The 22,735-nt window shown below is 35.4% G+C and overlaps 1 protein-coding gene across 2 annotated transcripts; it reads right to left on the minus strand.

Annotated features, from left to right (window-relative positions):
* Positions 1–2,646: 2,646 nt before the first annotated feature.
* On the minus strand, positions 2,647–22,735 carry mxra7 (matrix-remodelling associated 7). 2 transcript variants are annotated; one of them, XM_030121982.1, is made up of 5 exons: positions 22,349–22,735; positions 13,310–13,343; positions 13,118–13,226; positions 9,541–9,602; positions 2,681–2,783 (listed from the first exon to the last, which is right to left on the minus strand). In XM_030121982.1, exons 1-4 carry the CDS (start codon positions 22,619–22,621, stop codon positions 9,569–9,571), a joined length of 450 nt encoding a protein of 149 aa, XP_029977842.1. In that variant the 5' UTR covers positions 22,622–22,735; the 3' UTR covers positions 2,681–2,783; positions 9,541–9,568. The 2 variants fall into 2 exon arrangements, with proteins under 2 accessions (XP_029977841.1, XP_029977842.1); XM_030121981.1 differs by lacking the exon at positions 9,541–9,602 and having other exon boundaries at positions 2,647–2,783; positions 22,349–22,733.

Raw genomic sequence — 22,735 nt, forward strand, 5'->3', positions numbered from 1 at the left:
CTAGAAGGTACCAAATGACATCATCAACTAATTTGCATAATTATAAATGTGCATGTAATTGTAATGAACGATGTAGGACAGAAGAATAACACTGTGTTAGAGACAAAAAGTGAGAATAAAAACACCTTAAATATGTTGAAAACTACAAATGAACTGTACTCTGTCAGTTCTAGTTTGGTTTTTGAATGTTCCACCTCTGTCCGTCCTCCTTTATCTGGACTTAAACGGACCCTAAACAGACCCTCTGGACCACTTACTGAGGTTCGTTATTGTTTTTTTAGCATATTGGTCAGTTTATATGTCTGCCTGTCTGTCTGTGCTCTAGCGTTCACATTTCTATCATTATTGATTCCAAACCATGTTCTATTGTTCGTCCATATTCTCTCATCGACCTGATCAGTTTTTTTTTCAATATAAGGCTAAAGTTCAACAAATGGATATTTCAACATAACTTCTGTCAAAATTATCATATCAATTTCAAACCAAAGCCAAATTGTGCATTTTTCTGTTCTGTATCCGATGGTATGCATTATGACATCATATGGACCACGCCCCCGTTAGCACCCCGGGGTGGGGGGGGTCATTTCAAATGGCTGTACTATTGCCAATATTCATCTGATCAAACCTAAACTTAACATGTAACATCTGTGTTCCAGTCTCTTCTCATATGACACATTTACAAACTCTAGGTTGTGTGACTTCCGGTTGCTATGGTGACGTATGTACATTTAATTTATTGTCAATAATTCCCTTTCTGTTTGTCGTAGCGCTTTCAAACTAATGCCAAATTATTGTAAATTCAATTCTCTATCCAGTTCCTACCTCATTTGTCATGTGTGTATATATAGATTTGAGTTACTGTCATCTAAAGTGACCGGGGCTCAAGCACCTAATTTGCATATTCATAAAACAGCTTCTATCCTGGAAACTCAGACGGATATCGACTAACTTTGTATTATCGACTTACAGGAAGACAGACATGGTCCTTCGTTTGGTAGCAATTTCAATAAAAAAAATCTAAATCTGAACAAGTGTATTTGTCTCATTTCTAGTCCAAATATCTGATCACACTTAAAACTAGAAGCACTCGGAGAGCGCAGACCTCCGCCAAGGCTGATCAGTGCCCCCCCCCCCCGTGGGCCCCCCCACGCCAAGGAGGTTATGTTTTTGCCAGGGTTTGTTTGTTTGTTTGTTTGTCTGTTTGTTTGTTTGTCTGTCTGTTAGTGTGCAACATAACTCAAAAAGTTATGGACAGATTTTGATGAAATTTTCTGGTCTGCGCCCCCCCCGTGGGCCCCCCCACCCCCGATCACCACCAAAATTTAATCATTTCTTCCTTATCCCATTTCCAACAAACCCTGAAAATTTCATCCAAATCTGTCCATGACTTTGTTTGTCTGTCCGTTAGTGTGCAACATAACTCAAAAAGTCATGGACAGATTTGGATGAAATTTTCAGGGTTTGTTGGAAATGGGATAAGGAAGAAATGATTAAATTTTGGTGGTGATCGGGGGTGGGGGGGCCCACGGGGGGGGCGCAGACCAGAAAATTTCATCAAAATCTGTCCATAACTTTTTGAGTTATGTTGCACACTAACAGACAGACAAACAAACAAACAGACAAACAAACAAACAAACCCTGGCAAAAACATAACCTCCTTGGCGGAGGTAATCAGACAGAATCACCTACAGAGGAACTTTTCAGTGAGATATAAGAACTGATTTATAGACAATAAATCTGGAAAATCTGATTTCAACAAATCTGACCAAGATGATTTACACTTGTTCCACTGGCAGATGTTTTGGCTTAATTCAAGATTTTTTTGCATAATTCAAGATTTTTTGTTTGATTCAAGATTTTTTGCTTAATTCAAGATTTTTTGGATAATTCAAGATTTTTTTTGCTTAATTCAAAAAAATTTTTTTCTTAATCAAATTTTTTTGCTTAATTCAAGAATTTTCGCTTAATTCAAGATTTTTTGTTTAATTCAAGATTTTTTTTTGCCATAATTCAAGATTATTATTTTTTGCTTAATTCAGATTTTTTTTTTTTTTTTGGCGTAATTCAGGATATATATATATATATATATATATATAAAAATATGTATTGCTTAATTCAAGATCTTTTGCTTAATTCAAGCCAAAAACATCTGACAGAGGAATTTAGGGTAGGTGAAGGATGGAGTGGGGGTGGGGGTTATAAGTTAAACTTCATCCTGCTCCTTTTTGAATGGTTTACTTTCTTTTTTTCTATAATTCTTTTGTTGTTTCATTTTATTGCAAATATTCAAAATAAATAAATGAACAAACAAACAAATAAACCCAGTTTCATAAAAACACCCTTCTACATAAACCCTTCAGTTTTTCCCCTTTTGCTTTCACATCATTATTTGTCAACATTCACAGATTTCCAAACATACACTTCGTTATAAACCAGACGTGTCAGAAGTTAAAGCGTCCTCAAAGGCCTTCCACAGGTACAGGTACAGGTGGGAGGCTTTGTGCTTTAGGTCAAAGTTGAGTTGGATGTTAGTGAACGTCATCGAGTATCCTCTGTGTACTGACATTACCTGGACTGGACAGGAGTGTTTCTGCTAAAGTATGAACAGTAATGGAGGAGTTCTGAAGAAGAGCAGAGTGTGGATGTGAACGCTGACAGACAGGAGGTGTCAGATGGAGTAGAGTTTGAGCTGCTCCTCCATGTCTCCCTCCGTCACCTCCCCAAACGTCTCCTTGTTGTCCTTCAGTAGTTGGAAGATGGCGGCCAGCTGCTCCTGTTGAACCCTGACAGGAACAAATGGACACCACCAGTTAGGAGAGGGTTGGGTTGACTTGTGTTTGGTCATTTACCGACTCTGGGGTCCATATAGTAGTGATCCTGTTTATTCTACAGTTCCACAGATGGTAGTGGGTTCAGCTGCAGTAGTAGGATATCCACTGGTAGGACTAGTATTTGGAGTAGTACACTGGTAAAAATCTAAATCTGACCAAGTGTATTTGTCTCATTTCTAGTCCAAATGTCTCATCACACTTAAAATCAGACAGAATCACCAAAAGAGGAACTTTTCAGTGAGATATAAGAACTGATTTGTAGACAATAGATCTGGAAAATCTGATTTCAACAAATTTTACCAAGATAATCTTCACTTGTTCCATTGGCAGATTTTTTTTTTTTTTTTTGCTTAATTCAAGATTTCTTTTTGTTTAATTCAAGATTTTTTGTTTAAATAAAGATTTTTTTTTTTTTTGCGCAATTCAAGTTTTTTTTCTTAATTGAAGACTTTTTTTTTTTTTTTGCTTAATTCAAGACTTTTTTGCTTAATTTAAGATTTTTTTTTGCTTAATTAAAGATTTTTTGTTTAATTCATGATTTTTTTGCTGAATTCAAGATTTTTTTCCTTAATTCAAGATTTTTTGTTTAATTCAAGATTTTTTGGTTAATTCAAGTTTTTTTTTGCTTAATTCAAGATTTTTTGCTTAATTCATGATTTTTTTGCTAAATTTAAGATTTTTTGGTCAAGTCAAAATTTTTTTTCTTAATTCAAGATTTATTTATTTTTGCTTAATTCAATATTTCTTTTGCTAAATTCAAGATTTTTTGGTCAAGTCAAGATTTTTTTTTCTTAATTCAAGATTTATTTATTTTTGCTTAATTCAATATTTTTTTGCTTAATTCAAGAATTTTTTTTGCTAAATTCAAGATTTTTTTTTTGCTTAATTCAAGTTTTTTTTTTTTTTTTTTACATAATTCAAGATTTTTTTTGCTTAATTCAAGATTTTTTTTGCTAAATTTAAGATTTTTTTTTCTAAATTCAAGATTATTATTTTTTTGCTTAATTCAAGCCAAACATCTGCCAGTGGAACAAGTGAAAATGATCTTGGTCAGATTTGTTGAAATCAGATTTTCCAGATCTATTGTCTATAAATCAGTTCTTATATCTCACTGAAAAGTTCCTCTTTCGGTGATTCTGTCTGATTTTAAGTGTGATGAGATATTTGGACTAGAAATGAGACAAATACACTTGGTCAGATTTAGATTTTGTACAGTGTAGTTCTAGACATTGGTAATTATAGAAGCACCAGCTGTTTTATTTTGGAACAGTTGTAGTAGTTTTTAGTTTTTGACTCATTTGTTTACAGCTGCCTTTGATTAAAGTTTTTTTCTTTTTTTTTCAGTTCTAATACCTGCACTGAAACTCACAAACTGTAACTATTTTGATTGATTTAACGTGACAGTCTTAATTTTAATCCAGACTGTTTTTAGTTTTTGTTTTAACTATCTCTTATTCTGTTTTAATTTTTTTCTTTCCACCACTCAGGTTTGAAAGTGTGTGTGTGTGTGTGTATTATGCCAGGTTTAAAGGTACCTCAGGCAGTGTAGTGTGGCCCGCTGACAGGTTTTCATAATTACTACCGGGGAAACCACCGGATTGTGCTTGAAGGTTTTCAGATCCGGGACAACAGGGTGAACCGGCTGTTCACAGAGAAAATGTTCACAACCGGGTGAACTTCTACAATTCTGTGAGTATTTGAGGCAGTAACCCCAGGGGCGGTGGTTTCTACCGGAATGCAGCATTTTTTCTGCATTTCCCTTTTATTTAATGTTTTACTGTTAATGTAATTAATTAATGTACTGTTAATGTTAATTAATTTTAATGTTTTACTATTGTCCTGTGTAATTTTATGTGTTTCTACGTCTGTGTAAACAGGGCTGTGTATGGGCAAGAATCTGGCGATACGATACAAATCACAATACTAGGATCACGATACGATATATCACAATATGTTTGTATTTATTTATTTAGTTACAGGACAGTGTGTATTGGTATTAGTTACAAAGAACAAGATGCATGTACCAGATTTAGCTAAGAACCTAATTTCCATCTGTCGTCCTGGACAAACAACTAACATAACAAACATCATCACTTAGATTACAAAGTCCTAATATACTAGGAGAAAACCGTTAAACAAACAGATATAGGAAAGATGTATCATGATACTGTTAAAAAGGCAATTTTTTGGTTTGTTTCTTTTTTTAAATGATTATTTCCTGGAAGAATTGAATTACACCAGAAATCTGCACAAATACTAAACACATTTTTATTTGGTCACAACAGGATCTAATGTTATATCACAAAATGTTCCTGTGTTCAAACTGAAAGTCTGTTTTACAGACATTACAGTTTAAGATCCTGTTCAAATGTTCATATTCTATTAGTTCAGAACTGACATCAGAACATTATTTTTCTGTGATACCAACAAAGGAACTAACATTATTTAATAAAACAGTGTTAAATAATATAATATAAACAAAAATGAACCGCCGCCAAATCTTCATTTGAATAAATACCTCAAAATATCAACACGGTACTTTTTAATATCCATACAGTATTGTGAAATGAAATATCGTGAAATATTGCAGATCCAATATTTTCTTACACCCCTAATTGTAAAACCCTTTGAATTGTCTTGTGTATGAAGGTGCTGTATTCATACATTTGCCGTGCATTCATGTGTCCCTCCCTTAATTCTCTCTCTCGCTGTTATTTTGGGGCTGACGTTTACATATTTAATTTTTGTTTTTTCCAGATATTATCCAGAATATCTTTATTATACTGAAGTTGAAAATAGTAGGATGAAGAATGTTTGATGAAGTCCCGTGTTGTGCAAGGACTTTTTTTTTGTTGTAAACCACAGACCGTTAATATGAGGAAACAAAGCTGATTTGAGCTGCTGCAGATGGATTCACTAGTCTCTTTTCCACTGACCCTCAAATTGTGCGAATATAACTTACGCATAAAAATGTACCTAATGGAAAAACGACAATTTCGCCAAAAGGCTCATTTTTCGATTAAAAGTTTTTGCGCTGGCAAGAGGTGGTTTTTCGGGCATAGTGCAAATGGTACATCACGCAAAACTGCAATGGAAAGAGTCAGGTGAATTAAAAAAAGGGATGTTGACGGACGTTACAAGTGAAGAAGAAGAAACGTGTGTGTATGTGTGGACACACCAGGAAACCACATCATTTTTAATTCAGTACGAGACAGAGGGGTAATATATAATAATAATGAATATATCTGTGAATCAACACTATATTTACATTCATCACCATGTTCGTGGAATGACTTCTCGTATCATCTCGCAATAATAAATAAATAAATCATCGCATTTGTGATTTAATGGAAAAACCAACATTACGTGCTTCTGTTTTTTCGACATTCAGTAAATATCGGTAAAGTTTTGCGCAGATGTCCAATGGAAAAGCGACAACTGACCTTATGTTCTTTGTGGAAAACTCCACCTCAGTCTGGGCTGAGTGACCAAACATGTTAAACCACTGCCACACAGTCACACAGTGATGACACAGGTGTCAAACATGCGGCCTGGGGGCCAAAACCGTCCCGCCAAAGGTTCTAATCCGACCCGAGGGATGAATTTGCAAAGTGCAAATTAGGGCATCAAACTCATAAATAGTACCATAATAACCTATAAATAATGACAATGACAATTTTTTCTCTTTGATTTAGTGCAAAAAAACATTAAATTATGAAAATGTTTATATTAACAAACTATCCTTTAACAATAAAATGTGAATAACCTGAAATGTCTGAAGTAAATTAAGTGCAATTTTAACCATTTTCTGCCTGGTACTGAATGTTTTGTGTCTTTGTAGATCTGATCTGTAATGCATATCTATGATAAGTCGAGGCAGAATATTGATAAAATTGTACTTACATTTCTTAACAAATTTCATTTTTTTCAGGTTATTCACATCCTTTTTGTTTGGATAGTTTGCAAATGTAAATATTGGCATAAGTGAATGTTATTTTTTGCACTAAAACAATTCTGAGTTGTCATTATTTATTGTTTATCATGTTATTATTTTACTGGTCCGGCCCACTTCAGATTAAATTGGGCTGAATTTGGCCCCCGGAAGAAAATGAGTTTGACACCCCCACTTTACTAGATGAACAGAAATAGGCCTTAGCGTTCACCACCCTGCTGGCCCGTCGGCTGATTCTCTATAACTGGAAACTCCCCAGTTCCCTTCACATGAGGTGCTTTATAATCTGAATCTAACAAACTCAGCTTTACACTAAAAAGCTCAGTAAAATCATTTCATGTTACTTGGGATTTTTTTGTTTTAATTTTCATTGTGCATCTCCCAAAGTACAATACAAAAAAAGAAAGAAATTCACATCACACCAAATGCCCCCCCCCCCCCCCCCCCCCCCCCCCCCCCCGAACCAATGGTGACCCCAATACCAACCCAACCTGGATCTCGAAAAATACGAAAACCACTTAGGATCCTTTTTTAAACTACATACATTGCTGGACTTTTCCTCTGAGCTAGAGGATTAACGTGCATATTTATTTACTTTTTGCTACTTATTTTATTTAATATTACATATTAATTTTTCCATTTATGTATGTTTGTATATATGTATCGTGTATTTTTTTTTTTTTTTTTAATAGTTGAAATGTTTTCTTTAACTATTTCTTTGTCTTTTATTTGGGTTTTGAGCCTTGGGTGGTGGGAAAGGAGCTGACATTCAGGTGTGAAAATTGATGTTTATTCTATATCTGCATTTTAATACCTTATGCTGCGCATCACTCTGTTTGTCCAAAATGTTCAAATCTACAGGAATACATATACTCAGGATTATTATTGTCACTTTTTAATCACAATGATGAACATTATATCATGCTATAAACATCTAAAAGTATGTTTCATAAGAGCAAAAAGTTTAGAAATTAAAGAACACAAAGTTTTATCCAAATAAAAGGGAGGTCACTTGGTGTTTTTCAGACACACTCACACCAAACCAAAGAGACGAAGATTAAAACAAAAATGTACCTGGAGTCGACCTGAGAACACCTGGAATTTACTTTTTTGAAGTTTTATTTTTCAAAATGCATTATGTCTGTAAGTAGCTTTGGCTTGAGTTAATATTAAAAATAAATACATAAATCACATCACAGAGTTAGAATCCCAAGCACTTTCGAGGACTTCTACTAAAATTCAAGCACTTTTCAGGCCTCGAAAACAGAAAATTCAAGCATTTTCAAGGATTTCAAGCACCTGTACGAACCCTGTAATTAGTTTTCCTCTGATTCTTATTGGTTTTGTGCAGCTTTTTTCTATTTGCAAATAAATTCAACACAAAAGGGAAATGACCCAGGAGTGTTTGATAAAGGCAGAGTGGATAGGAATCACACACAGAGGGGAAAACACAGAACACTGAACACAGACCTGGGATGTCCAGATTCTTCTCCATTGTGTTATAGTTCATTAATTTACCAATTTAAAGAAAAGAAAGCAGTAATCTATAAAACTTATTTTTTGTCTTTTCATGTTATTGTGGTATTTGCAACTTTGCTGGTAAATACCTCAGTAACACATGTTGATATTGTATTGAAGTGGCTCCCCCTAGTGGCAGAACAACAGAAACTCCAAAAATAACTAACAGACACACTCAACTAAAGCTGAAACGATTAATTACTTGATCGATTCAAAGTGATTTAAAAAGTTATTCGATTCCATTTTCCCTGAATGTAAGCTTCATTTCCTTCATTTCTCTGCTGTTAAATATTGGTTCCACTTTTTGTTTCACACGGACGCTTATTGTGACGCACACGACGCCAGGATCAACTCAAACAACAGAAGAGACGAGGGCAAAAAGACAGAACATGTCTATATGTGGACTTTTCTACAGTGGAACCATCATTTACTCCTTTAAACTTATAAGCTTTCACACAAACATTACAAATGCAGCACACATTATTTGTCATTTGACTTGTTTGTCGTTTATATTTATAGATATTTTTACTGTTATTTCTTTTTGAAGCCCTGGAATGCACTTTTAATTGGCACTTTACTCCTGTGCACTTCAGAAAATAATAATTTTAGTTATTTATGGGTGACTTTTAAAAGGGGGGGGGTGTTTTTTATTGTTTTTTAATCAGTGTTTTAGTATTTTTATCAGTATTTTACAGTATTTACTGAATGCTGCTGACAATGGGGACCTGAGTACAGTGTTTCGCTTCTGTGTATTTTATATCCTGAAATGACTAATGAATTTGAAATTTGAATCTGAATCTATATAGATATTTTTTTTAATATCCTTTTACTTTTATACTTTGTGTGGTTGTTGTTTCAGCTGGTTCTGGAATAAAGGATAAACTGTCATTTTCACACGTCTGTCATATTTTTACAATATTTTTTGTCTATTAAAATAATGAATGAATCGAACTGAATTAATTGATAACAAAAATAACCGATAGCTGCAGCTCTACGACCAACACATCCACAGAACGGAGCCAGGCTACTGTGGAATAATAAGCCGAAGGAGTGAGGTGTGCACGATCACAGACTGTATCAGTCGCTTCGTGGCCACTTTAGGATCAATGTTTCTCAGACAGAAATCACTGCTGAGGTCAAAGTTCAATATCAAATTGTCGGACACCAGGATTAGTTCCCATACAATGGCCAGAAAGTGACAGGCCTCAGGAGTATGGGGAGAGAAAAGTCATACTTTACCACAGAAAAGCTCTGCCTCTCCAACAGGCTACAGACAGTTAAAGTCTGTGTTGGACTTTATCCTGCAAAGATAAGAGTGGGTGTGCAAACACAGTAGAGGGAGAAAAAAACACACATTTAAAGGTCATTTATGACTCTTCTCTTCCCGATTTTTTTCAGTCCAGGATTCATACAGTTTTCAAGGTCAAATTCAAGCATTTTTCAAGCACTTTGACACAAAAAAAATCTAAATCTGACCAAGTGTATTTGTCTCATTTCTAGTCCAAATATCTCATCACAGTTAAAATCAGACAGAATCACCTACAGAGGAACTTATCAGTGAGATATAAGAACTGATTTATAGAAAATAGATCTGGAAAATCTGATTTCAACAAATCTGACCAAGATAATTTTCACTTGCTCCTCTGGCAGATTTTTTTTTTTTGCTTAATTCAAGATTTTTTTGCTTAATTCAAGCAAAAAAAAAAAATTGGCAAAGGAACAAGTGAAAAAAATCTTGAATTAAACAAAAAATAATAATCTTTAAGAAAAAAAAAATCTTGACTTCAGCAAAAAAAAAAAAAAATTGTATTAAGCAAAAAAAAAAAATCTTGACTTAAGCAAAAAAAATCTTGAATTAAGCAAAAAAAAAAAAAAAAATCTTGAATTAAGCAAAAAAAAAAAATCTTGATTTAAGCAAAAAAATCTGCCAATTGAACAAGTGAAAATGATCTTGGTCAGATTTCTTGAAATCAGATTTTTCAGATCTATTGTCTATAAGTCACTTCTTATATCTCCCTGAAAAGTTCCTCTTTAGGTGATTCTGTCTGATTTTAAGTGTGATGAGATATTTGGACAAGAAATGAGGAAAAAACACATGGTCAGATTTAGATTTTTGCAGTGTGAGGGTAATTTTAAAATTTTTCCAGCACACGCCTTAAAAAAATCCATATCTTCAGGAATACATACACTCACGATAATTTTTTTCACTTTTTATCACAATGATGTACATCGAATTATGTATAAACATCTAAAATTATAGTTCATAATAAACAGCAAAAAGTTTAGAAATTAAAGGAGAACACAGTTTTATCCAAAAAAAGGGAAGCTACTTAGTGTTCTTCAAACACATTAAATAAAACTGTACCTGGAGTCGACCTGAGAACACCTGGAATTGACTTTATGACATAAAAGTTTATTTTTCATAATGAATCACCTCTGTGTAAGTAGCTTTGGTTGGACATCTAACCTGACAGAGTTAATACGAAAAATAAATACATAAACCACATCACAGAGGTAGAATTGGAAGCACTTCAACTCAAATTCAAGCACTTTCCAGGCCTTGAAAACACAACATTAGAAGGATTTCCAGCACCTGTGCCAAGCCTGTCAGTCCTCAGCTGAGGCTTCACAAACCCATTAGTGCGGCCGTACGGGGAGTTTCTTTAAGTCTCGTGTCATTCTTCGTCCACTTAATGCCTGGCAAAGACTCAATCTGTCCTTACACAGTCTGGGCTAAAGCTGCTAAACGTGGACGGTACTGAGTCCAAACAACATACAGACACACGTGAAGACCAGGGAGGGTTAGACGCACACAGAAGACATGGACACGGACACAGGACGAAGACTAATTCAGTCCAGAAACAGCACGATTCAGAAGAACTAGGGCTGCAGTCACTGACCTGTCTGTTAAGTTCTTAATTAATCTGTTAATTGTTTGGCCAATGAAATGCCAGAACATAGAAAAATGTGTTGAAAAAGTCTTTCCCAAAGCCTGAGATGATATCCTCAAATCTGCTGTTTGGTCTAAAGATATCCAATTTACTGTAATAGAAGACAAAAGATGGCAGAAAATATTCAGATTTTTCGTGCAACTACACTGCAAATATGTAAATAATAATTATGCAACCAAAGGGAAACTGGAGGAATTTGTACAATTATGGGAACCGTATATGAACATTATTATGGTATCTGGAAAATATGGACATGACATCCAAATGCTTAAATCAAGATTTTTTTTTTTTTTTGCTTAATTCAAGATTTCTTTTTTGCTTAATTCAAGATTTTTTTTTACTTAATTGAAGATTTTTTGTTTAAATCAAGATTTTTTTTTTTTTTTTGCTCAATTCAAGATTTTTTATGCTTAATTGAAGATTTTTTTGCTTAATTGAAGATTTTTTTTTTTTGCTTAATTCAAGATTTTTTTTTACTTAAAGATTTTTTGTTTAAATCAAGATTTTTTTTTTTTGCTCAATTCAAGATTTTTTTATGCTTATTTGAAGATTTTTTTGCTTAATTGAAGATTTTTTTTGCTTAATTCAAGATTTTTTGTTTAATTCAAGAAATGTTTTGCTAAATTAAAGACTCTTTTTTGCTTAATTCAACACTTCTTGTTTAATTCAACATTTTCAAGACTATACTGCAAATATCTAAATAATATACATGCAACCAAAGGGAAACTGGAGGAATTTGTACAATTATGGGAACTGTATATGAATATATGGTATCTGGAAAATATGGACATGACATTCAAATGCTTAATTAAAAATTTCTTTTTTGCTTAATTCAAGATTTTTTGTTTAAATCAAGATTTTTTTTTTGCTCAATTGAAGATTTTTTTTTTTGCTAAATTCAAGATTTTTTTTTGCTTAATTCAAGATTTTTTGTTTAATTCAAGAATTTTTTTGCTTAATCCAAGATTTTTTTGTTTAAAAAAAAAAAAAAAATGGACATGGCATCCAAATTATTACTGTTTTATTTTTTCATTATTATGACTGCTATATTTTAATTTTATTACTACCTATATGTATACATGTTTCTGAGAATATATGTATGTTATTTATACACTACAAACAAAAAGTTAAGGATATTTCTTTTATCATTTTTGCCATTTGTAAATAAAACTATGTAAAATGTCCAACATCCTATGTCCAACATCTGTTGGTATGCTGAAGCAAGAGACTTTGGACAATTCCATGCTCCCAACTTTGTGGGAACAGTTTGGAGCTGGCCCCTTCCTGTTCCAACATGACTGTGCACCAGTGCACAAAGCAAGGTTCAAAAAGACACGGATGACAGAGTCTGGTGTGGATGAACTGGACTGGCCTGCACAGAGTCCTGACCTCAACCCCATAGAACACCTTTGGGATGAATTAGAGCGGAGACTGAGAACCAGGCCTTCTCGTCCAACATCACTTTGTGATCTCACAAATGCGCTTCTGGAAGAATGGTCAAAAATTCCCATCAACACACTCCTAAACCTTGTGGACAGCCTTCCCAGAAGAGTTGAAGCTGTTATAGCTGCAAAGGGTGGACCCACATCATATTGAACCCCATAGACTAGGAATGGGATGTCACTGAAATTCATATGCGAGTCAAGGCAGGTGAGTGAATACTTTTGGCAATATAGTCTACATGTCATTGGTCTGTATGTTTCCTCATCTACTCCATGTGGTCAATTTAGTATCGAGAATCGTGTACTTTTAGTGGTATCGGTATCAGTGCCTGAACATTTGGTATCGTGACATCCCTAGAAGCTGCTGGTCTGATGTGGATGGTTTTGAGAGAACATGTGACAGTGAAGGGTTCGGACACTGACCTCTGCTCCTCCTCCAGCTCCTCTTTAGACATCATCGTTTGCAAATGGTGGGATTGTGACTTTCCAGGGATGTACTTCATGAAATTATTAAACTTCGATTCCACTTTATCTGGCAAAACAGAGGAAACTTTGATAAACATCAGACGTTTTGAACGGATACTATGAATGTTGAAGTGTTTTCAAAGTGCTCACCGTTGCTGCCCGGGTTCTCTGTGGCTCCTTCATTCTGGGGGTAAGAGAAAGCACACTTTAGGAGGTCCTGATCAGAGAGCCCAATGAATGACCTACGGCCCCTCCCTGACGACGCCTCGAATGACGAGTCTACGCCTAAACTAGAGCCAGGCCTGGGTACGGACAGGCTAGAGGTGGAAGACCAGTGATCACCTGGTGTGGACTGTCCTTCAGTGTGGGGGGGTGGATGTGTCTCTTCCTGTTGGAGAAGGGGTTAGATGAAGATCAATTCACACCCCCCCTCCAAAACAAAATAATAATAAAAAATGAGTGGTTAAATTAATTTCTTTTTCTGTGTGGGTGCTTAGTAGGCCTGATAAACTGTCATAAAGATATTTGACTCAGCATGATCCCCAACACAATGTCCTACACAATTATGGTAACACTACGGCAGCAACTGATGACTATCGGGGGGGGCATGGTTTCCTTCCAGGTAAACTCACAATGGATAAATAATTTAGGACTTTGAACAGTAGTACTAGAGACATTTCATGAATGTCACTGTGGTGTTATCAAATATCTGCAGAGAAATGTGTTAGCCCTCCCCCACCGGACATGCATGCTGACATGGCTGCTATTGGAGCTGATGCTCCACCTTTATCAACTGTGCAAAGGTGGGTGCTGTTAGTATCAGGAAAGGTTGGATTTAATGTACGATAAGTTCCACTGCTGTGGAATAACTCCTTACTCAGCCTATGACCTTTTCAGCCCCCCCTTGTATTTCAACAGTCATCTAGTCATTGACTACTGTAATGACTAGTCAGATTATGAACAGCAAAAAAAAAACAAGAACAAAAAAAAAACCCAACACCTCTTATTTATGTTTGTTGCAGCATTATAATACATTTTATTTCCTTTAACAAGAATATTTGGTGCACAACAATTAGAATGAATGACAAAGTTTGTTCAACAAATATTCAATATTCAACAAATATTGCAGCAGCAATACTTATTCCCCCTTCTCCAATACCAACAAAGTTTGTTAAACAATTAAATATTCATGCGTTGCAATCAGCAATAAAACATTTTTAAACATTTTTCTCAAACAAAAGTGCATGATGTCACTAACGACCTGTCGATGAATAACTAGCTATTTGTTGTCTATCTAGAACAGTGGGCTCCAGCTCTAGGTAACAGTGTGTTCCCTCTCTGGTCACCTGTGTTCTACCGTCCTACACCCAGGTGTGCCTGATGGAAAACCAGTGTTAATCTTTTCACACTCTTTTCTCTTGGGTCTGATTTGACTCTGTTTGTGTTTTGTTTGGTGTAAACAGCTGCTGACTGCTGTTAGATACAGGATGCTTCATCATCATTATTACTGGTAGTTGAACAAACTGACTCCGACAGTTACTGGTGGCTAATATTCGCCTTCTTATCTGGACATACCGACATATGTGCATCAGTATATTAGTCAGCTAACAGCTTCATAATCATATCTGCCACTAAAATAATGTTGTACTAGTTTCCTATTCACTGTCCAACTGCAATCATGTGACCAAGTAAAAATGTTCTTTTAAATCAGTTAACAGTTTTTATCTGTCTTACTTGCTTTCTGTTTTTATTTTCTGACTTCCCTTTTAACTGTATTTACTGTACCCTGCCTGTTAGGGCTGGGTAAAAAAAATAGATTTGATCGATCTCAGATCGATTTCGTTTTAATTTTGCGTGATCGATTAAAGGTGGGGTCTGAGATCTTAGAAAAACGGTTTGAGCAAGCTACATTGTGAAAATACTCAGTTCAAAAGTTCAAACCCCTTTCTTCAGACGTCCCCCTGAAGCCACGGCCCCAGAGTACTGGCATGCGCAATGCTTGTTCCTGAGGGTTCATGAGCGCAGTACAGCAACAATTTGCCAGCTGAGGCTCCGGCTCCGTCCCTGTCTCCGTCCCTGTCTCCGTCCCTGTCTCCGTCCCTGTGCGGTCCCAACTCGGGCCGGCTACGGCCTCAGCCCCGGCTGAGGCTCTGTCCCCAGCTCGGGCTCCGACCCCGGCTCCAGCTCAGATCCATGCATACCTCATTCAGTCTCCTCCAACCCCCTCGCTCTGACAGAACAGCCCCAGTTCAGACCTATGTGACTAATGTTACATTTCCTACTGATTTATGTCAGTGACTAAACAGTTTACTGGTAAACTTTCCATCCTAATATAACTAATATAGCCAAGCTCTGGTTCTGGCTTCGCTTCCTGTACAAGCGCTTCCAGCCTCTGAGAACACACGATTCATGCTCGAAGAGGGGTACGCACAGAGGTGGGAGGGGCAAATGGCAGTTGAGTTTGACAGACATAACATTGTTCAATCATTTCGAGTGGGCGCTCAAAATGATTGGTGTTTTTTCAGTCCTGTCCGTTCCACAGGTGACTATTTTTTTATTTTTGTGTTAGAGCATTTAATTAATTAGTTGTAATTGGGGTGTGAAGGGGATTTTAAGCAATATAGTAAAAAATGCTCCAGGAAAACATCTCAGACCCCACCTTTAACAGTGGATGAGATCGATTTTTCAGAGCAGGACCGGGAGTACGTGGAAGCGTGGGCAGCTCTGTCTTGGGAACCTCTGGGGAAGGTGGGGCATTTTGGTCTCACTCGTGACGGCTCTGGTGCAGAAAAGACGCAGACAGAGGGTGGGGAAAACCCCTCCACTGGTCTTCCTGGCCTCAAACTTGAACCCGCAGTGTGAAGGAACTGGCTGGCCAGAGGTTCTCCGAGGTGAGTCGCGGAAGCCGGTCGTTCTTGGAATATTAACTGGGATCCATACTATCACCTATAGCTGAGTATGGAGTTAGAGGAATAGTACCCCCCCCCCCCCCCCCCGCTCCCCAACCAACAATTACGGTGTGCGCCCCCCCCCCCCCCCAGTGAGTAGAAACACCAGCCATAAAACAGAGCAGGTTCAGCTCCTTCCTGCTTAAATGTCTTATTTATTTCCTTTCTAATATCAATACTGATACCAGTATTGATGTGCTACTTGACTGCGGTACTCAGATAATCAGGTTACAACTCAAAATTGTACTTTGGTATCACTAAATTAATCTAAATCAATCAATTAATACTGAATCAAATCGATAATGGATCAAATCAAATTGTGATTAGTCGATTCAGAACTTTATGAATCGAAATCGCATTGATGATGGAAATTGGCCATGATACCCAGCCCTACTGCCTGTAGCACTTTGAGGTTTTTAGATAAAAATGTAAAGTGCATTACAAATGAAATGTATTATTATTATTATTATTATTATTAAAGCCAAAACTCATATGTTTATCACTCATACTTTTTAACATAAAATGTTCTTTTATTAATCTGCTTTAGATAGTGGTCACTAAATTACTTTTTTTGTTTTTTACCCCATTTCATCCCTTGCCTTCACTTCAGTAATAGAAAACAAATGATCCTACTAATATATACTAGTATGTAAATTTGTGACCTCTACTTACTACAGACTGATGGTGGATTTTGAGTATGCATTCATAGAAAAGTGCAATATAAATCTAATCCATTATTATTATTTTTATTATTATTATTATTATTATTATTTTGCAAGACGATATAATCACAATTGTTTGGTGAAGGAAACAATGATAGCCGATGAATCGTATGACATCATCTTCCAAACTTCTGATTCTCAAAACGCATTATGCAGGTTTGAAGTGAACTACAGATGCACAACTGCTAAACTTTTGGATGATAGAGATAATTAAAATTACATTTTGGTCGATAGCCAATGCCAATGATATTGTCTGTTAATCTATTTTGCTTGTCATTATTTATCCCCTCAACAAAGAAACCTTTATTATCAGATATGAAATACTCAGCTCCTCACCACATTATCTTTAAATCAACAGATTCAAACATACAAAGCTTTGAAATGCATAAATAAAATAAAATAAAATAACATGAAATAAATAACAGATAAACATCTGCCATCTGTGAAAACACATCTCATATGATGGCGGTGATGCCCTGTCATTATATCTGTACACCCCTTAAATGAACCTTAAAATATGTTTTTGACTTAATTAGTAACCGAATGATTATTGAACAGAATATTAAAGTCAAACTGATCAATTAATTTAGCATCGAACCTAAAAATAATATCCAGGCAAAAGACATTTACATCCCTCAAGTTCCTTTAGCTCTTGATCAATGTCGGTGTTGTGCCAACGTATGTAACCCTGCAAGAATTGGTTCACCTGGCCACAGGAGCATAATTTTGACTTTTTATCTCATAATTGTGACTTTTTATCTCATAATTATGAATTTTTATTCCATAATCATCAGGGTTTTCGCTTGCATCATTGAACGTCGGGGTCCCCCAGGGACAGCGTCTGGGGCCCCGACACTGACATTTGACCTGTGACGCTGTCTTTCAACCAGTGTAGCGGTGTGCTTTTGTGTGTGTGTGTGGGATTGTCCAGTGTAATGATAACGAGATTTGAATTTGAAAAAATATATTTCTTTGTCTAGGCGCAAAATGCTGCAGACAGGAAATGAGAACAATATAATCAATACCCCTTTATGTGCCTTGGTATTGTCTGATGCCCGCCCGGCAACATCACTTGCCTTACGCTCCCGGACCCCCCGACAAAATTCGTGCCATGTACGCGGCGCGCGCCACAGGCGCTGTGAAAAAATGCTAGTGAGAACCCTGATTATGACTTTTTATCTCATAATTTTGACTTTTTATCTCATAATTATGACTTTTGATTCCATAATTGTGACTTTATGTCATAATCATGACTTTTTTATCTCATAAATATGACTTTTTATCGCATAATTGACTTTTTATTCCATAATTGTGACTTTCTTATGTCATAATTATGACTTTTTTTATCTCATAATTATGACTTTTTATCTCATAATTATGACTTTTTATTCCATAATTGTGACTTTATGTCATAATTATGACTTTTTATCACATAAATATGACTTTTTATCGCATAATTGACTTTTTATTCCATAATTGTGACTTTCTTATGTCATAATTATGACTTTTTATCTCATAATTTTGACTTTTTATCTCATAATTTTGACTTTTTATCTCATAATTATGACTTTTGATTCCATAATTGTAACTTTATGTCATAATTATGACTTTTTTATCTCATAAATATGACTTTTTATCGCATAATTGACTTTTTATTCCATAATTGTGACTTTCTTATGTCATAATTATGACTTTTTATCTCATAATTATGACTTTTTATTCCATAATTGTGACTTTCTTATGTCATAATTATGACTTTTTTTTTTATCTCATAATTATGACTTTTTATCTCATAATTATGACTTTTTATTTCATAATTTTGACATTTTAATCTCATAATTATGACGGCTTCTATACATAGGAAACCCATTGTGGACACTGAAAAAAATAAATCCCCATGGTAAGTCATAATTATGAGATAAAAAGTTTAAATTATGCTCCCGCGTCCAGGTGAAACAATTCTCAGTGGGGACACGTACCTTGGCACAACACTGGTACCAACTTCTAGTACAGCTATGGTATAGTATTGCCATAAATCTATCTGATATATATGACAATATTTCAAAGATATATGCTTTATTTATTGAGTGGTGACAAACAGACAGATTTTTTTTTTTTATTTCAAACATGTTTAACGTTCATTATATTTGGGATTTTGATGATGGTTTTATTTAATTAAGAACAGAACAAATATACAGACCACCTCCTTCCTTTCATTCTAAACTTCCATAACCATCCTGGATAAAACTGCTTTTCCTCATCCTTATATTTATTACCTCCGCCAAGGAGGTTATGTTTTTGCCGGCATTGGTTTGTCTGTCTGTCCGTGTGCAAGATAACTCAAAAAGTTATGGATGGATTTGGATGAAAATTTCAGAAAATGTTGACACTGGAGGTCTGCGCTGTCTTTTCTAGAAAAGCACTTGGAGAGCGCAGACCTCCGCCAAGGCAGATCAGTGAACCCCCACTACCCCCAATCACCACTAAAATTTAATCATTTCTTCCTTGTGCCAGTGTCAACATTTTCTGCAATTTTCATCCAAATCCATCCATAACTTTTTGAGTTATCTTGCACACGGACAGACAGACAGACAGACAGACAAACAGACAAACCAACGCTGACAAAAACATAACCTCCTTGGCGGAGGTAATTATATCAATCTCTGAAAACAATTTCTGGATTTTATTTGGAAGAAAGATATGTCTTGCTTTATATATTAGTAGTGTTAGTTTTTTTTTTAAACTTTTTAAAAAATTTAGAGCTTGCATATCTAAGATACGACAAGATATGACATTACTGATCCCATATATTGGGGATATTGTAGTGTTTACAGCAGAAAAAATATAGAAAACTAAGTACTGAAGACATGTAGAAAGAGTGAAACGTGAAATATTAAAGAGCATCTGCGATTAAATGACTGTACATAGATTTAAAACACCACGTTCATTTGTATGGTCTATATATTCTGTTTTTTAAAGGCCTTTTTCTGCATTTTATAGAATAGAGCAGAATAAATCTTTAAAGTCACTGCAGGAATTATGAAAATCAGTTCAGTAGCTCTGATCTGTTCAGCAGCAGATTATTACAGCGCTACAGGAAAGTGTGTGTATATAAAAAGTAACACATGACAATTATACGAAAAATATAGACTGAAAAAACACTTACGATATACAGAACTACAAAGAACTACTGAAAATGTACCAAATGCCAACTCTGTATCATGGATATAGAAGAAATGTATGCAACATATAAAGATATACACAAGGAAAAATTAACCCTTAAAGACCCAAACATCCACCTTTAATCTTTAAAGACCCAAACATCCACCTTTAACCCTTAAAGACCCAAACGTCCACCTTTAACCCATAAAGACCCAAATGTCCTCCTTTAACCCTTAAAGACCCAAACGTCCACCTTTAACCCATAAAGACCCAAACGTCCACCTTTAACCCTTAAAGACCCAAACGTCCACCTTTAACCCTTAAAGACCCAAACGTCCACCTTTAACCCTTAAATACCCAAACGTCCACCTTTAACCCTTAAAGACCCAAACGTCCACCTTTAACCCTTAAATACCCAAACGTCCACCTTTAACCCTTAAAGACCCAAACGTCCACCTTTAACCCTTAAAGACCCAAACATCCACCTTTAACCCTTAAAGACCCAAACGTCCACCTTTAACCCTTAAAGACCCAAACATCCACCTTTAACCCATAACAATCCAAACATCCACCTTTAACCCATAACAATCCAAACATCCACCTTTAACCCATAAAGACCCCCCCACCGATCGCCATCAAAATTTAATCATTTGTTCCTTGTGCCAGTATCAACATTTCCTGAAATTTTCATCCAAATCTGTCCATAACTTTTTGAGTTATCTTGCACACAGACAGACAGACAAACCAATGCCGGCAAAAACATAACCTCCTTGGCGGAGGTAATAAAATAAGCATTGGACCTTTTTTTTTTTCAGTGTCTCTAATCCTGTTTCGTAGTTTTGAAATGCATAGTACAGTATATGACTGAAAATAAACAAACTACAGAGAGGTTAAATAGAGAGAGAAATATGAGAACTGCAACAGCTGTAGTTCTGGGTCTTTATAGGATTAAATATCTTATATATAATTTGTATATTGGTTTCATATGTTTGCACACACACAATAACTCAAACAGGGTCCAAATAATAATAAAACACACTATAATGTAATGTAAATAATATTTTGTGGTGGAGGATGTTGAGTGGATATGTTTGAGTGGTTTTGGGATCGTGTATGGAGGAGGATTAGACACAATGGAAAAATAAAAAATAAAATAAAAAAATAACGTCCAATATATCTATTTGTTTATTATTCTGAGGGAAAAAAAAGTCAGAATTCTGACTTTTTTTTCCCAAGAATTCTGTCTTTAATCTCAGAATTCTGACTGTCTTTTCATAATAATAATAATAATAATAATAATAATAATAATAATAATAATATTAATAATAATATTGGACCTTATTTTTTTCCCCCAGTGTCTCTAATCCTCTTCCGTAGTTTTGGAATGCAGGACTGAAAATAAACTAACTAACTAAAGAAAGGATAAAATAGAGAGAGAAATTAACATGAGAACTGCAACCAGTGTAGTTCTGGGTCTTTATGGGATCAAATATCTTATATATAGTTTGTATATTGGTTTCATATATTTGCACACATACAGTAACTCAAACAGGGTCCAAATACAAATAATAATATTTTGTGTTGGATGATGGGTGGATGTGTTTGAATGGTTTTGGGATCGAGTGTGGAAGAGGATTAGGGCCACTGGAAAAATAAAAAAATAAGGTCATATATATATATATATATATATATATATATATATATATATATATATAAATTATTATTATTATTATTATTATTATTCTGACAAAAAAGTCAGAATCCTGATTTTTTTTTCTCAGAATAATAATAAAAAATATATATTAGGCCTCCCCCCCCCCCCCCCAGTGTCTCTAATCCTCTTCCGTTCTTTTGAAATGCATATATGACTGAAAATAAACTAATTAAACTAAAGAATGGTTAAACAGAGAGACAAATTAATATGAGAACTGTAACCAGCGTAGTTCTGGGTCTTTATGGGATCAAATATCTCACATATAATTTGTATATTGGTTTCATATATTTGCGCCCACACAGTAACTCAAACAGGGTCCAAATAATAATAATAATAATAATAATAATAATAATAATACTACACACTATAATGTTATACATACATACATACATATATATATATATATATATATATATATATATATATATATATATATATATATATATATTTATAATATTCTGTGTTGGAGGATGTTGAGTAGATATGTTTGAATGGTTTTGGGATCACAGTCTGTGTGTTTTAGTCTTTATGGGAGCCAGTGGTTGTCCACTCTAATACCAGTATATAAACCCAGTCTGTGTCTTCTTTATAATTATAATTATTATTATTAGCTTTAGCTGCTTTAGCTTCTTTAACTACTCACTGAGAGCACCGTCTTCACCACATCCCAGTGGTCGTGGGAGCTTCCGCTCAGGTCACTCCAGTCGTCCACCGCCGCCTTCTTCTTCCTCTTGTCCGGTAAATATCCGTTGTGCCTGGGTCCAGACCCATCCGCTCCTCCGGCTGAACTGTCTCTGTGTCCAAAGTAGTTCCTGGGGTTGGCGAACTCTCCGGCGGATCCGTTCAGGAGGGACGTGGCCACTACCAGAGCTAACAGAGTGCAGATGATGGCGGACAGAAGCAGGGTGACGTCCATGTCTGAGGCAGAGCTGCTCCCGGAGTCCCGGAGGCCGGTCTGGGTTCACTGGGACCGAGGCTCAGTCCGCTAAGCCGATAATGGACATGCCTCCTGCCGCGTCTGGACCAAACA

This window comes from Sphaeramia orbicularis, chromosome 19 (assembly GCF_902148855.1).
Source record: "Sphaeramia orbicularis chromosome 19, fSphaOr1.1, whole genome shotgun sequence".
In the NCBI taxonomy this organism is placed as follows: domain Eukaryota; kingdom Metazoa; phylum Chordata; class Actinopteri; order Kurtiformes; family Apogonidae; genus Sphaeramia; species Sphaeramia orbicularis.

Excerpts from the sequence above, each read along its gene's own strand:
- mxra7 (XM_030121981.1), bottom strand. The coding sequence starts at position 22,621 with ATGGACGTCACCCTGCTTCTGTCCGCCATCATCTGCACTCTGTTAGCT. Across the intron at positions 13,344-22,348 it reads TGGTGAAGACGGTGCTCTCA|AATGAAGGAGCCACAGAGAA; the intron begins GTGAGTAGTTAA and ends TCTTACCCCCAG. Across the intron at positions 2,784-13,117 it reads GAGCTGGAGGAGGAGCAGAG|GGTTCAACAGGAGCAGCTGG; the intron begins GTCAGTGTCCGA and ends TGTTCCTGTCAG.